The sequence below is a fragment of the Bidens hawaiensis genome, unplaced genomic scaffold (genome assembly GCF_021521415.1).
Source record: "Bidens hawaiensis isolate Kalapana, Puna unplaced genomic scaffold, B.hawaiensis_p1.1 tig00007412_1, whole genome shotgun sequence".
NCBI classification, from domain to species: Eukaryota; Viridiplantae; Streptophyta; class Magnoliopsida; order Asterales; family Asteraceae; genus Bidens; species Bidens hawaiensis.
In genome coordinates, this window is record NW_027491516.1 from 833,729 (window position 1) to 849,015 (window position 15,287).

The 15,287-nt window shown below is 29.6% G+C and overlaps 2 protein-coding genes across 2 annotated transcripts; both read left to right on the forward strand.

Annotated features, from left to right (window-relative positions):
• The first annotated feature begins 2,199 nt into the window (after positions 1–2,199).
• Positions 2,200–4,667, forward strand: LOC143635135 (replication protein A 70 kDa DNA-binding subunit B-like). Its single transcript, XM_077103021.1, has 10 exons — positions 2,200–2,220; positions 2,305–2,572; positions 2,669–2,759; positions 2,842–2,984; positions 3,084–3,174; positions 3,287–3,422; positions 3,495–3,670; positions 3,761–3,851; positions 3,971–4,153; positions 4,410–4,667. Exons 1-10 carry the CDS (start codon positions 2,200–2,202, stop codon positions 4,665–4,667), a joined length of 1,458 nt encoding a protein of 485 aa, XP_076959136.1.
• Positions 4,668–6,478: 1,811 nt separating this feature from the next.
• Positions 6,479–14,990, forward strand: LOC143635137 (uncharacterized). Its single transcript, XM_077103022.1, has 16 exons — positions 6,479–6,523; positions 6,637–7,006; positions 7,092–7,186; positions 7,275–7,515; positions 8,573–8,722; positions 8,806–8,934; positions 9,050–9,187; positions 9,269–9,379; positions 9,466–9,579; positions 9,983–10,183; positions 10,273–10,711; positions 10,814–11,742; positions 11,859–13,076; positions 13,180–13,655; positions 13,797–14,016; positions 14,131–14,990. The coding sequence occupies exons 1-16, from the start codon at positions 6,479–6,481 to the stop codon at positions 14,988–14,990; spliced, it is 5,736 nt and encodes a 1,911-aa protein (XP_076959137.1).
• Positions 14,991–15,287: the final 297 nt, after the last annotated feature.

The window sequence follows — 15,287 nt, forward strand, 5'->3', positions numbered from 1 at the left end:
TCTAGCGTGAGCCTGATTAAGACAACCTAGTTTGGCTAGAGTAAGACATCGAAGCTCTCCAAAATTGGAGAGTGTGGTAGGCGGTAGCCTAAATACAAGAAAGACGTCGTTTAAAAAAAATTAACCATTGCACATTAAGTTTTTTTTTAAATATTCCGATATAAGGTTTAAAGAAAATCGTGATATATATTCAAGAAAATCGTGAAAATTATGCACACCCCTAATATATTGTATAAAGATTGTTGGATCGTAATAAGTTTTAACACGTGCTTAGATCAACATTTTGTGGGATAAAAATATTTGTGCGTTACATACCAAGAAATAAACTTAAACACTCAGCTGGAATTTAATGGAACCAAACATTAATTGCTTAAAAAAAATCTTGTTAATCGTCAGAGGATGGGACTCTCTTGTAGCCCAAGAATCATCATAATGTGACATGTATAAGACTTTATGAGGTCAGTGCCTCAGTGGGTACTAAAGTCTAAATGCTATAACGTTTGAAAGGGAAAAAAAGTACCAAAGTGTCCCTATTTAAACATGGGTTGGCTCAAAATCTTACTAGTCTATTAAATCAACATAATGCTTCCACATGTCCTTCTATTAGGTTGTCCACCTAGGCTTCCATGTCATCTTATTTTCATTCTAAGATTGTCTAATATCGTGCCATTTGTCATCTTAACCACAAAACCCTATAAAAAAACTGGTCCATTTTCCATAATCCACAAACAATTCAACCAGTCATTTTTCTCTCTAATCTCTATATGAACATACTAAACTTTGCTAAACCTAATACGCCGCTACTATTCTACACTAATTCCGGCCGTCGTATTCCGCCTTCTCCGTTATTCAGCATGTTATTCTTCAATTCCATCTTTGCAAAGGTCTACAATCGTTTGGTTTCCGTTCAATTCATGGTTTGTCATACCAGATGCGATAAGGTTTTTTTCTCGCAATTGATGTTTCTTATAACAGATCGATTCTCCGGTGAACATGATAAAGGTAATTAACAGACGATTTTTTCTCCTTTAGATTCTTAATTATTATAATAACATCCGATGAAAATATTCCGGCTAAACGATGAAGTTGTTCATAATTAATTTTTATAACATAACCTTATGTTAAAATAAATTTTACTGTCAATTTTATATTATTTTCTTTAGTCAAGAATCATAATTGAACTCTTCATTGTTTTCCGGCCACTTTGTTATTTATGTTTTTATTTCCGACCAATTTCCGTTTAGATTATCATTTTATTCCAACCAATTAAATATTTAATTTGCGGGCAATTTCAAAATATTTTCTGTAGTCAACTGTCATAATTGTATTCTTATTTGGTTTCCGGTGATTTTCCAATTTATGTTATAATTGTCGATCAATTTCCATTCACTATTTGATTTATTTTCCTGCAATTACATATTAAATTATATATAATATTCATGTTCCAAAAATAATTTAGGCAATGATTTATTACAAATTTATTATAGAATAAATGTACCTAACTAATTCCAAAATTAGTTTACGTTTTGACTTACTTTTAAACTCATAAATTTTGGAACTTTTGACTAAAATAACCCTATTTAAATAAATAATTTACGAAATGAATGTTCTTTAATTATTTTGATATTTAAAATTTTAAAGTTTTTGACTAAAATAACCGTATTTGATATTATATTAAGAAACAATAACTTATTTTTGAAATATTTTATTTAGAATATATGAACTGTATGATTATATTTAAATTCAAATTTCTTTAAAAAACATTTATATTTTTAGGAACATAAAGTTATTTTTGGATATATAATTTAATATAATACGGTTGATTATAATCAATTATATTTTAATAAACTTTCTATACATAATATGTTTAAAAAAATTAAACCTCTCTACATTCTATTCTATTCTACTATATAATATGTAATCACATATTCATTTTTCATAATCATATTCATTTTAACCCATTCGTATTTTCTTTATCATGTAAGCTTCTACACTTTTGATAATTGTTTTTAGTTTTCTGCAACTTTATTTAAATGTTTTATATTTCATTTTAAGCATATGTCAATGGAAGCTCAGAACTTTACCATGCTTAATCAGATTGATGTTCTCAAAATATCAACATCAACTCTTAAGGTTTGAGTTTTGAGACTTTGGAGAATAAAAGATAACAAAAATGTGAATGAGGATTGGTTGATCGAAATGGTTTTAATGGATGAAGAGGTAAGTGTGTATTTATTAATCTGTATATATGTTAGACTTTCTGCAGGTTTATTATTCAATAATTTCTTATTTCTTTATTGACAGGAGAATCGTATCCAAGCCACAGTTTACAAACAGGATATCTACCGATTCAAAAGATTCCTCATGGAAAGCTCAACCCTTACTATAGTTAATCCGAGCGTTGGTTTAAATGGAACAAACTACAGAATTATTGATTGTCCCAATAAATTAGTGTTTGGACCAAACACTCATGTTAATCCATGTAATGAGTTTGAAGGTCGCCTGTTTGGATTTAAGATGATTTCATTTGAATCCGTAATCAAGAAGGAAATTTCTTTGAAGTCCACGATTGGTAAATTGCTATTACTATTCAAAGAAATTATTTATTCAATTTATTCTTAGATTTCCATTTAATGTTTGACTTAATTTATTTAATTCTTTCTTTTAGATATAATTGGTCATGTGGTTCATGTTTTCAAGACGAATGTTTCAAACGTCAAAGACAAAAACAAGCGTACAATGGAGTTATGTGATTTAAGGTACCACTGTTTGTAGATATTTTATTTAAATAATTTTGTTAACTTACATTAGCTTGATTCTGAACACTTATTTATATTTTAGTGGAAAGTGTCTTTATCTCATGCTATGGGATTATTATGCTTCCGAGCTCTCTAAATATGTCGTTGATCATTTTGATGAACCACATGCCATTATTGTTCTCCAGTTTGATAGGGTTAAGTATTACACTGGTTCTGATGGTAAAGGTAATAATATTTAGTGTTTTCAAGTTAATTGAAATAGAAGCATAGCACCTTAATCTAACTTAATATAATATATTATTCATTAATATTCTATTTTTGTAGAGAAAGTCTATGTGTCCAGTTCTTTTGGATCTAATGTTAGCCGTTTGTTCATTAATGACTACTTATTTGAGATTGAAGAATACAAAAACAGGTACATTATTTTGTTTTCTTTATTTACTTTATTTTCTTTGATATATTAGATTTGGTTATTTAAATTTTAGCCCTTATGCTATGTATTAAATGTGTAAATTTTATATATGTAGTTTGGCCGAATTGCTGATTGGCAATGATGTCTCTATTCGTAAGCCGATTCCAGTCAAGATGCTCTCTTCTGTTGATGATGAGTTTTTGAAAGCTACAGATTTGTTTAACATTTGTGATATTTGTACCATTATATTTGTAAGTTAATTATTAAATTCACTATTTAAACCATTGCATTGCATAATTTGTTTTTTTTTTTTGCTATTGCAGCCTAAGAATATCATTATCCTTGGTACAATTAAGGCCATATGTCCAGATATAGAGTGGTATTACATTGGGTGCAATACTTGTAGCCGTAAACTAATGGAAAATGTTGGTGAGGGGGTAACTGAATATGAATGCAAAACAGTTAGATGCAATGTGTTAGGTGTTGTTCCTACACCTAGGTAATTAGTGAAAACAAATTCAAATATTTATTTACAAAATATTCAATATTCTATTTTTGTTTGTAGTAACCTAATTTAACATTTATATAGATTCAAGATAAATATAAGGGTTCAAGATTCGACTGGTGTGGTGTCGTTGACTCTCTTCGACAGAGATGCTAAAATGCTGATCAACAAAACTGCATCTGAATTGATTGATTCTTAAAAGTAGGTTAATTTTCAATTAGTAAGTTTAAAGATTTTTATACATAATAGTTCACAATTTGTATTTTTAAGTATTTATTTATTTATTTTTTACAGAATGAGGTTGAAAATGCTGGATTCCCTGCAGAGTTGGATTCTTTGTTAGAAAAAAAATTTGCTTTTAAAATCGATGTGGCAGAGTTCAATTTCAGAAACAGTGTGGAAGATTACGGTATAAACAAGCTTACTGATGACACAAATATTCTCAGTGAATTGCAGAAAAGGCAGCATAGTCGTTTGGTAATTATTTAATGCTACATTCTTTTTATACTTATTGTATTTCCATTAATTGAATTATTTGTTACCCTTTTAATTTTCAGCCAACCGATTCTAATTCTATTTCTTTGGGAGCGTCTATGTCGGAATTTTAATCATCTGGTTCTGTTTTTGTTAAGGTATATATATTTGTTAAGTATTATAATTCAAATTTATATATATAGGTGAAACAAACATTTGTTACATGATTGTCTGATGTTGATTACTTTATTAATAACAGCTTCCGGATATTGAAGATAACCAGACTCCGAATTCAAATGTTGATGGTCAGGATGTTGCAAGTGAGGAAAAGGTAGTTTCAACGTCTTCTGATGACAAACTAAAGAGAAAGTTGGTTGAAGTTTTTGAAGTTGATGATCAACCTAGCATGTCTTCAACTAAGGTTAAGGCGAAGAGTTTTGAAGAGATTGGGAAGACCAATGAAACATGTGATGTTACAGCTATTTTGACTCCTAAGTTGGAGAACCCTTCTAAGTGAACGGTTAAACTTTGGTTTTAAATTTATTCGGTTTTGTTTTACATCTTAAGTATTTCTATTACTTTTGGATATTTTATGTTTGGTTTTTTAAACATTTGTTTTTTGGAGTAACTATCTTTGGAAGTTGGTTGTTTATTTGATTTATCCTTAATTGAATCTTTGGTTAAATTTTTGTTTGTATTTAATTTCTTTAATGGTTGCTTTTTGGTTGTATATAAAATCTATTAAAAATGACTCTGTCATTAAATCAAATTTGTGACACAAACATAATTTATATTAATCAATTGAATTTTATTTACAATAATGTTATCCACCATCTTCTATAAACATAATTTAAATTTAATCCACCATCTTCTATAAATATAATTAGTTGTGCTTTTTAACTTTGTTTGTTGGTAACACCTTATTTATATCATTTTGATACATTTTCTATAACATGTTTTTTTATTTAGTATTTATGTTACACTTTTAAAAAACTAACTTAAATAACAAATGAATATAGATTCTATTATACATATTAACAATATATCTTTCTATACATATATCTTTATCATATATTTAATTTATAGTTATATTTGTTAAGAAAATACACTTTAAACATAATTATATTTTCCTAACAATATATCGTGTTTTAACTTTAGTAAGTTTCAAAAAAAAAATAATTTAAAACTTAGAAAAATAGCTATAATTTATTATATCTAAATATCTAATTATATTATAATTTATCAATATTTGTATAACTTTTTAATTTGATCCATTTGAAATAGCCCATTACTTTAGGCCCATATATATCTTTTTTATCAATTTAAAAATTAACGACTCTTCAATTACATTTATGTTAATTATCATAATAAATTATATGTATTCGATTTTTCAGTAGTTTATGTCGGCAAAGACGAACAGAGATTGAATCAACGATTTGGAGAACTTCGAAGCGTTTAATAAATGGATCAATATATGGAAAATGTAAGTATTATTTTGTATAATAATTTCATTGTGTTCATTCAAACTGTTCCTATGTATTTAGCCCTAATTTAAAGCGATCGAAGATTATTTTTAGTCAGAATCTTTAGTTTTGTTGTTTATGTTTTGGTTATAACCCTAAGTCTATTTACTTAGTTCGTGTTCAACTTATTTAAACTTTATTATAATCTCCTTGCATGGTTGAGGATGATGACTGTAATATTTTAGTGATTAAACAACCAGGATTGTTTATTAGGTTGTTAATATCAACTGATTTGTTGTTTAGTCTTTGTTTAATGTTTTAATGGATTTGTTTAATGTTTAATTAAGATTTTGGCATACAGATGTTTGTATTGGGCTTATTACTAAATCCGATGGAATAAATAAAATAATCATTTACTGTTTTTATATTAATTTTATTATTAATTTATATTTATTTTTTGGACAAAACAGATTGTTATTCCCTCGGTTTGCATTTTCTATTGTAATTCCAATGGACAGGCGGTATGTATTTGTAAAATTGTAAATAACCACATATTTAATTCATTTTGTTAATTCTTCCATTATAGTTTAATTACCACATTATATTTATTTAAGGTACTTCCATATCAGTTCTGTTAAAGAATTTTTGAGCCAGGTGCTAATATGCACTCGGTTGTAGTCTATCACAAAGACAAAGATTGGTTTATTCAAATTGAATTTATAAACGGGAGTTTTGTTTTTCAAAATGGTTGGAATCAATTTGTGGAAGACAATGGTTTGATATTTGGAGATGTTTTGGTTTTTTCTCCCGTTAACGAAAATGAATGAACATTCGTTTACGTTAGAGATAGTCAGATATAAATGACATGGTTCTTGATGCTGTTATTCTTTATCCCACTCTTAAATATCTTGTAAGTAACGGTGTTGTTTTTTTTAATAAATAGTGAACAATATGTTTTGTAAAATAAAATGTGGATAATAAAATTAGTTTAATCTATTTCGTTTTATTTATAATTTATTGTAGCCATTGAGAGATGATCAGATACAAAAACACTTTAGTTTAGAGCCTGGAAAGTATGACGAGATCATTGCTCAGTCTGCAGATGGAATGTTAAGGAATTTAACCATCCAATGCATCAAACTAACTACTCCGAGATTTGCTTTCGCTGGAAAGTGGGAAGACATGTCCTTTCATTATTATTTGGTGTTTCAACGTCTTCAAGGTACGTGGACATTTAGAATGTATGTTTTTGATAGCCGTGGTATTGAACGTGTCAATTTCAATGATGAGTTTTTATACAACGGTCCGACGAATCATCCGGAGTACGGTTATGTTCCAATGGTGATAGACATTGAAAGTGATGATGAAAATGAACAACAACTACTACTGGAAGGTAGTTATTTACATTTTCTTTTATCTTATAATTTTTATTACAGTTTATATAGTAATACATTGATAACTTAAATTTATATTTATAGCAGTTGATGTTGATGATGATGAGCCGGTTTTGGATATTATTGTTCCTCATGTTCTAGAAGACAACATTTTGGAGGTGGTTGTACGAAAAAGACTTGTAAGTAAACTCATACTATACATGAATATTAATGTAATGTTATGGATTGTTTAGTAACATAACTTTGTAATTATATTTTTGTTTGTAGCGTTTGCCGGTTGAGTTTGCACGGAACAATAACTTGGATGTTGAAACATATTTGATGTTAATAAATCCAAATGGTGTTGATGTCGAGACTAAAATTGCTATTGAACTCAATGGTTATAATGAGAGGTATCGGGTTAGACATTGGCTGGCTTTTGTTTGCTCGAATGGTCTTCAGATTGGAAGTTTAGCTGTTTTCGAGTACAACGCCGCTACTCATTCGTTGATACTCACTCATGTTGGTGGTTAATTATGATGGGTTGTTTTTGATGTTTAGACGTTAACTCTTAGTCCGTCACTTTTCTACTAGGGTGTATATTTTATGTTTATCCGTATGCTTTTGTAACCAAATAACTTATTTAGGTTTGTTTATGTATGGTTTGTATTATGACTTTATGAAATCTTATTATTATTATTATTATTATTATTATTGTTATTATTATTATTTTTTTATACAAATTCTTATAACTTATGTAATCACAAATAGTAACAAAATAATATCAAGAATATCAGAAAAGATTGTCACATATTAACATCATAAATTTGGTTATTTTGGTCTATATATATTTTTAATTATGATCATATTACCCTACTAAAATAAACTTTCCTTAATATCTAACTTACCTTATTGTTTCCTTGAGAATTAATATAAATTACAATATTTTTTATATATAAATCATTCTAATCTAGAACAATCAAACAAAGGCTAGCCATTTTCTTTTGGATTATTGTTATACCTTTCTTCCTCAGGAAAAAAAGTTAAGTATCTTTTGTTCAAACCGTTTAGGTAAAAAAATTTTCATTGATTTTGAGTTCGATGATTGTTTGTCACAATGTATGTTTAACAAATGTTTTATGTAAATTTGTGGTTATTTCACAAATACATATTTTCCCGGTTTGGTTTTTACATTTTAATCTTTATTAAAACATTAATCAAAATCCGTATATATATACACTTTATTCCGCTATTTCTAAATGATAATGAGTTTCATTTAGAGTCATGTTATCTAATGGTGTTTTGAGTGTTGAATCTATAATACTCCATGTTTCTATCGTAGGGTTCGTTCAAGTCGGCTTACATCACGTGTAAGGTTTGTCTGCTATATTTTTTTTCAACATGTCCACATCCAAAAATAAAAGAAAAAAGGAAGCGTCTTCATCTTCTCGAAATAAGCTAACTAGCGTTGGTATGTTATAAAATATAAGTTTATTATACCCACTTAAATAATGTTATATTGTTTATATTCTGTTTAAATAACCACTAATGTGATTTTTGTAATATATAATATCTTTATAATGTAGTACAAAGTCAACGATTACAATTGTCTTTCATTTCCAGTAATGCAAATTTCATGGATTATCAACAAACACCCATTCTCAATCTACCATATCATTTAAACCGAAACCACATTGTAACTTCAAATGTCCACTCTTCGAATGTACAAAACAACGGTTAGTATATCAAAAAATTTTACACAAAAAATATACTATATACTTTGCTTAAATATTGATATTATTATCTTTCTAATTTCAAGACCCTCAAACATGTTCACCATATGTGAATCATGCGGCTTCCAAAAGGAAAGAAAAAGGATTAATTTTAGATGCTAAAAGAACTGCTTCAGTTGACAGTAAGAAAAGTGGTGTACAGAAGAAGTCCTCTGGTATTTTGTTTTATGGTCATTTTTTTCTTAAAATTAAGCACTTATATATGGTTTATATTTCTTTTTAAGTAACCAATAATGGTAATTTATTAATTTTTATTATGTATCAATTTAGACCAAAGTCAACATTCACCATTGTCTACCATTTCCAATAATACCAATTACATGTGTTATCAAGCAACACCGATTGTCACGCTACCATATCATTTTAACGGAAATAAGTTTTCAAATTACAACGCCAACCAAATCCCGAGTATGTAAAGTTTAATACATTATTATTTTATAGTAAAACATTTTTGGAAATGAAAACTAAATTTTACTGTAATTAATTCAGGTGGTTCTAATAGACCGATTTTATGTTCAGAAAACAATATACACCGTTTATCTTCTCTTGCAAATTCTAATCCGCATACACCACATTCCTCCCTAAATTCTTGTGTCCCTGGTATGTTAATAATTTTTTGTTCACTATATATTTTGGTTATCAATTATTCTTTCTCATGTTTATGTTTAATATGTAAAATGATACAGTTAATCGTATCTTCGACACTTTGCGAAATATCACCACGTCAACAAAAGTAACGTGTTTACAATCTAATAAGGAGAATGTGTCTCCATCAACAACTTCAAATTTAGTAAACAACGGTAAGTATTTAAATGTATTTCACATAACTACATATACTCTTTAAATTTATTCATCGGATTTAAACACTTGTTTAGTCTTAAAGTATTGATATTGTTACCTTTAATTTCAAGATCCTGAAACATATACAACATTTGTGATCTCTGTTGCGTCCTAAAGGAAAGAAAGAAGATCAATTTTAGATGTCAAAAGAACTGCTTCAGTTCACATGAACAAAAGTGGTCTACAAAATACCTCTTCAGGTATATTATTTTTCTCCTTATAAGTATTATTATCATTTTTTTATTTTTTTTAAATAAATGAAAATTTTACATGTTAATGGTTGTCTAATTTTTTGAAATGTATATTTGTCGTAATAATTTTTACTACCTTTATAATTACTTTTATTGATTTAATTATTAACAGGTCGTATATTTGGAAGTAATGTTCACGAAGGATCAAACGCGTCTTGTGTTGTTGATGATATTCCTGAGTCATCTAGGAGCGTTCGTAGAAGGTCAAGAAAAAGAACTCCTATAGTACCTATATCTATGGCTGATTTAAGTGAACATGCAACATTTGTTGGTTATCAAAATGTTTTAGATGTTTATAAAGGAATATCATCAGGTATAGATAATTTCCTATTTTTATTTCAATAAATTATTATGTGTTTATCTACACGAATTAACTACATATCATGATATATTATTGTGTAGAATATCTTGATCATGGAAATCAATCCGTTATGTGTCCAAGTTGCAATGCATTGTTGTGGAAAGCCCAAGTTAACAGATCAAGCAGTACTAATGAAGAAGGAGATTTTTCCCTTAGTTGTTATAATGGAAAAGTCGAACTTCCCGATCTTAGACAACCAGATGAAAGTTATCTTCAATTATTTCGTGGTGAAACCGCCATCAGCAAGTACTTCTTGAAAAACATTAGACGTTTCAATTCGATGTTTTCGTTTACGTCTATGGGAGAAAAGATTGACCATTCCATAAATAGAGGCAATGCGCCTTATACTTTTCGACTTAGCGGTGAAAACTATCATTGTTTAGGAAGTCTTTTACCGTTAGAAGGACGTAAAGCACAGTTTTCTCAACTTTACATTTATGACACGGAAAACGAGATTTCAAATCGTCAACGTGTATTTGGGTAAATACCTTAACGATATTCTTCTACTTTATTTATCATATTTTTGTTTTAGTGTAATTTTTATTGTATTTAATCAAACTATAAAAAAAATTTTATTGGCAGTGAAAATAATTCAAAGGTTGATGACCAAGAAAAGCATATTATTAATTATTTGAAGACAATGTTAGATTCAAATAATCATTTGGTCCAAGCTTATCGAATGGTACGAGATTGTTTTGAAGAAAACCCACAACTAGATTTGAAGTTGCGTATTATTGGAACAAGACAGCATGATTCCAGACAATATAACTTACCATCCAGTTCTGAAGTTGCTGCTTTAATCGTTGGTGATATTGGTGACGCTGTTGACAACCGAGATATTATTGTTACAAAGAAGTCTGGTTCGTTAAAGCGTATTAGTGAACTTCATCCATCTTATACACCTCTTCAATACCCGTTATTTCATCCTTTTGGTGAGGATGGTTATCAGGTTAATATACTTCATAAGAATGTTTCGTCTTCATCAACCGCAGCACGCAAGAAGGTTACAATGCGTGAGTTTTTTGCTTATCGTATTCAAGATAGGCCAAATATGTTTTCAACCATGTTAAATGGTAGGCGTTTGTTTCAGCAAATTTTAGTTGATAAATATACGATGATTGAGGCTCAAATATTACATTTTATACGAGGTAAACAACATGAACTGAGGTGCGATACTTACCAAAGTTTACGAGGTATGCAAGCTGTTGGAAATACTAATGTTTCAACGGCTGGTCAACGTGTTATTCTACCATCTTCATTTACCGGCGGTGCAAGATATATGATGCAAAATTATCTAGACGCTATGTTTCTTTGTAGATGGTTCGGCTATCCCGATTTTTTCATAACCATAACATGTAATCCCAATTGGCCAGAAGTTAAAAGATTTCTTAAGGATACAAAGTTAAACTCGGAAGATAGACCTGATATATTATGTCGTCTTTTCAAGGTCAAGCTTGATGCAATGATAAAATTGGTGAAGGATAAGTCTTTGTTTGGAAGAGTTCAAGCAGGTAATTTTATTTAATTATATAAATATACAATTATAATAGAAGACCTACTTGTATGTTATAAATGTTAATAATTTTATATGTTGTTGAATATTAACTTTTTATTATCTTTATTGCAGTTGTTTACACGATAGAGTTTCAAAAACGGGGTTTACCGCATGCCCATATTTGCATATTTTTGCATTCGGGTAGCAAGATTCATAATCCAAAATATGTAGATAAATTTATTTATGCAGATATACCAAACAAAGACAGTGATCCAGACCTATACAAGCTTGTATCTGATCATATGATTCACGGTCCATGTGGTGATGCTAACCAGAAGTGCACCTGCATGGTAAACAAAATATGCTCCAAAAATTTTCCAAAAACTTTTAATGATGAAACAGTTGTTGATTCAAACGGTATTCCGGTATACAAAAGAAGAGATAACGGTCAATATGTTGTTAAGTCAGATATAATGATGGATAATAGAACTGTCGTTCCATACAACAAGACTCTATTAAAGAAATTTCAAGCACATGTTAACGTTGAGTGGTGCAATCAAGATGGATCTATAAAGTATTTGTTTAAACACATTAATAAGGGTCCAGACCGAGCAACAATTTCGCTTGTACAAAATAAAAATGGTGATAACCAAGATCCTAATTTAGATGAAATCAAAGCGTTTTATGATTGCAGATATGTGTCTGCATGCGAGGCTACATGGAGGATATTCGGATTTGACGTGCATAATAGGTTTCCGTCTGTTATGAGGCTTGCTTTTCATTTACCCGGTGAACAGCAGGTAATATATGTTGCTAACGAAGATATTGAAGATATTTTAAACAAAACAACCAATGCTTCTTCCATGTTTACCGGTTGGTTTGAGTGTAATAAGAAGTATGACCTTGCAAAGACTCTCACATATGCTGAGTTTCCAACAAAGTATGTTTGGAAAAAACAATGTCGTAAATGGGAACCTCGGCAGAGGGGTTTTGCAATCGGTAGAGTTCATGCTGTTCCAGCCGCATTCGATGAAGCTTACTATCTAAGAATATTATTAAATAAGGTTAAAGGGCCTCAATGTTTTGAAGATATTCGAACAGTTGATGGAGTTGTGTGTGAAACTTTTCGAGATGCATGTTACAAAAGAGGTCTTTTAGATGATGATAAGGAATACATAGAAGCAATTGAAGAAGCAAGTCACACTTCTACCGGATATTATTTAAGGAATTTATTTGCTACAATGTTGATTACTTATAGTTTATCTAGACCTCATTTTGTTTGGGAAAGTACTTGGCAACTTTTAGTTGACGGTATTCTATACAAACAACAAAAAGATCAAAACAACCCTGGTAAGATTTATGTTTATTTTAATCTTTTCAATTATTCCAGAAATCTAACATCAATTAATTTTTATTTTATATTAATTTTATTTGTTTATTAATTTTATTTCAGGTTTGATTCTTAATGAAGAGCAGCTAAAAAACTTAGCACTCCTTGAAATTGAAAATTTTTTTATTTGCAACAACTCAAGTCTTAGAAGACATCAACAAATGCCTTTTCCAGATATAGAAACAATTTCAAGAGCAACTAATCCGTTGATGGTGGAAGAGCTTTCATATGATACAGAGACCATGAATAACGAATTTAATCATCTATTTGATTCGTTAACTGATGAACTGAGAGGGGTTTATAATGAAATAATGAACGCTTTGGTTGATAAAAAAGGTGGCGTGTTTTTTGTGTATGGTTACGGTGGTACTGGAAAAACTTATTTATGGAAGACATTATCTGCATCTATAAGGGCAAAGGCAGACGTTGTGTTGAATGTTGCTTCAAGCGGGATTGCTTCTTTGCTGTTGGAGGGTGGAAGAACATCACATTCTAGATTTTTGATACCCATTAATTTGACCGATGATTCCATCTGTCCGGTAATGTTACAAAATACTTTTTGTTACTTTTAATATTATTAGTTTTTTTTATTATATATCGTTGTATTTGTTATTCGAATATAAATTCACTTTAGTAAGGTTACGCTATGTATTTATTTTTTTCTTTTTTCTTATAATTAGGTTAAAGGAAATACCGACGTCTGTGAGTTATTGAGACAGACAAGCTTGATAATTTGGGATGAAGCACCAATGATTCATAAGCATGCTTTTGAAGCTTTAGACAGAACTTTAAAAGATGTTATGAATGGTGATTCTGCAAATACTTCCGAAGCACTTTTTGGAGGTAAGGTTGTTGTTTTTCATGATGATTTTCGTCAAATTTTGTCCGTTGTAACTAAAGGTACCAGAAGTGAATGTGTCAATGCTTGCATCAATTCTTCTTATATCTGGTCTAAGTGTAAGGTTCTTAAACTAACTAAGAACATGAGGCTTACAGTTGGATGTTGATCTTCAGACGTTGAAAACATCAAAGAGTTTGCGGACTGGCTGTTAGACATAGGTCAAGGAACACTCGGTGGTCCAAATGACGGAGAGTCGGTTATTGATATTCCAGATGACCTGTTGATATTGAACTCAGTTGATCCCATTGGTGATTTAATAAGGTTTGTACATCCTGATATATTAGATAGATTCAACGAACTTACTTACTTTCAGGACCGCGCACTGCTTGCACCTTTGAATGAGGTGGTTCAAGAAATTAACGAACGTATGTTAGCCCTCTTTCCTGGTGACGAAGTCCAGTATTTAAGTTTCGACAGTTTGGCTGAATCTGAAGACGTTTCCGACGCTGTTGATCCACAGTTGTATTCCCATGATTTGTTAAATGGTTTAAAGATGTCAGGAATGCCTAATCATAGGTTGGTTCTTAAAGTTGGTGTTCCCATCATGCTATTAAGGAATATTAATCATAAAAAGGGTCTATGCAATGGAACACGCCTTCAAGTTGTTAGTCTCGGTAGGCGTGTAATTGAAGCAAAAGTTGTCTCTGGTACGAATATCGGATATCGCACTCTAATTAGTCGAGTAAGTCTTACACCAACTGATAAGAAACTTCCGTTCAAATTAAAAAGAAGACAGTTTCCTATATCCGTATGTTTTGCCATGACAATCAACAAGAGTCAAGGTCAATCATTGTCAAGAGCTGGATTGTATCTTAAAGATCCAGTATTTTCTCACGGTCAGCTTTATGTTGCTTTGTCACGAGTGAAGACTAGAGATGGTATTAAGTTAGTGATACTCGACAAAGAATCAAAGCTTATAAATAAAATAACAAATGTTGTTTACAAGGAGATTTTTGCAAACATAGAATGTTAATTGTTTTAATTTCATATGTAATTTAATTTGGAATCTCATAATAAATGTAAGGGTTATAATGTAATTTATTTTGTTTTATACTTTACAACATTTGTATTTAATTATAAATAATATGTTATTTTTAATATTATAAACAAATTTTCTGGATATAAACCTGTTTTTTAAAAATTCGTTTTATAAGTTACCTTTTTAATATCTACTTTTTAATGTAAAATATTTAAGATATTTATCATACTATTTAATTAAATAGTGTTAACTATAGGCTAACTATACATTATAATAACTAGATAGATTTCA

Coding starts and splice junctions, on each gene's coding strand:
- LOC143635135 (XM_077103021.1), top strand. CDS start 2,200: ATGGTTTTAATGGATGAAGAG. Junction 3,671..3,760: donor GGTGTTGTTCCTACACCTAG/GTAATTAGTGAA, acceptor ACATTTATATAG/ATTCAAGATAAATATAAGGG. Junction 4,154..4,409: donor AAAGGCAGCATAGTCGTTTG/GTAATTATTTAA, acceptor TATTAATAACAG/CTTCCGGATATTGAAGATAA.
- LOC143635137 (XM_077103022.1), top strand. CDS start 6,479: ATGGTTCTTGATGCTGTTATTCTTTATCCCACTCTTAAATATCTT. Junction 7,516..8,572: donor GATACTCACTCATGTTGGTG/GTTAATTATGAT, acceptor TTTATAATGTAG/TACAAAGTCAACGATTACAA. Junction 9,380..9,465: donor CCTAAATTCTTGTGTCCCTG/GTATGTTAATAA, acceptor AAAATGATACAG/TTAATCGTATCTTCGACACT.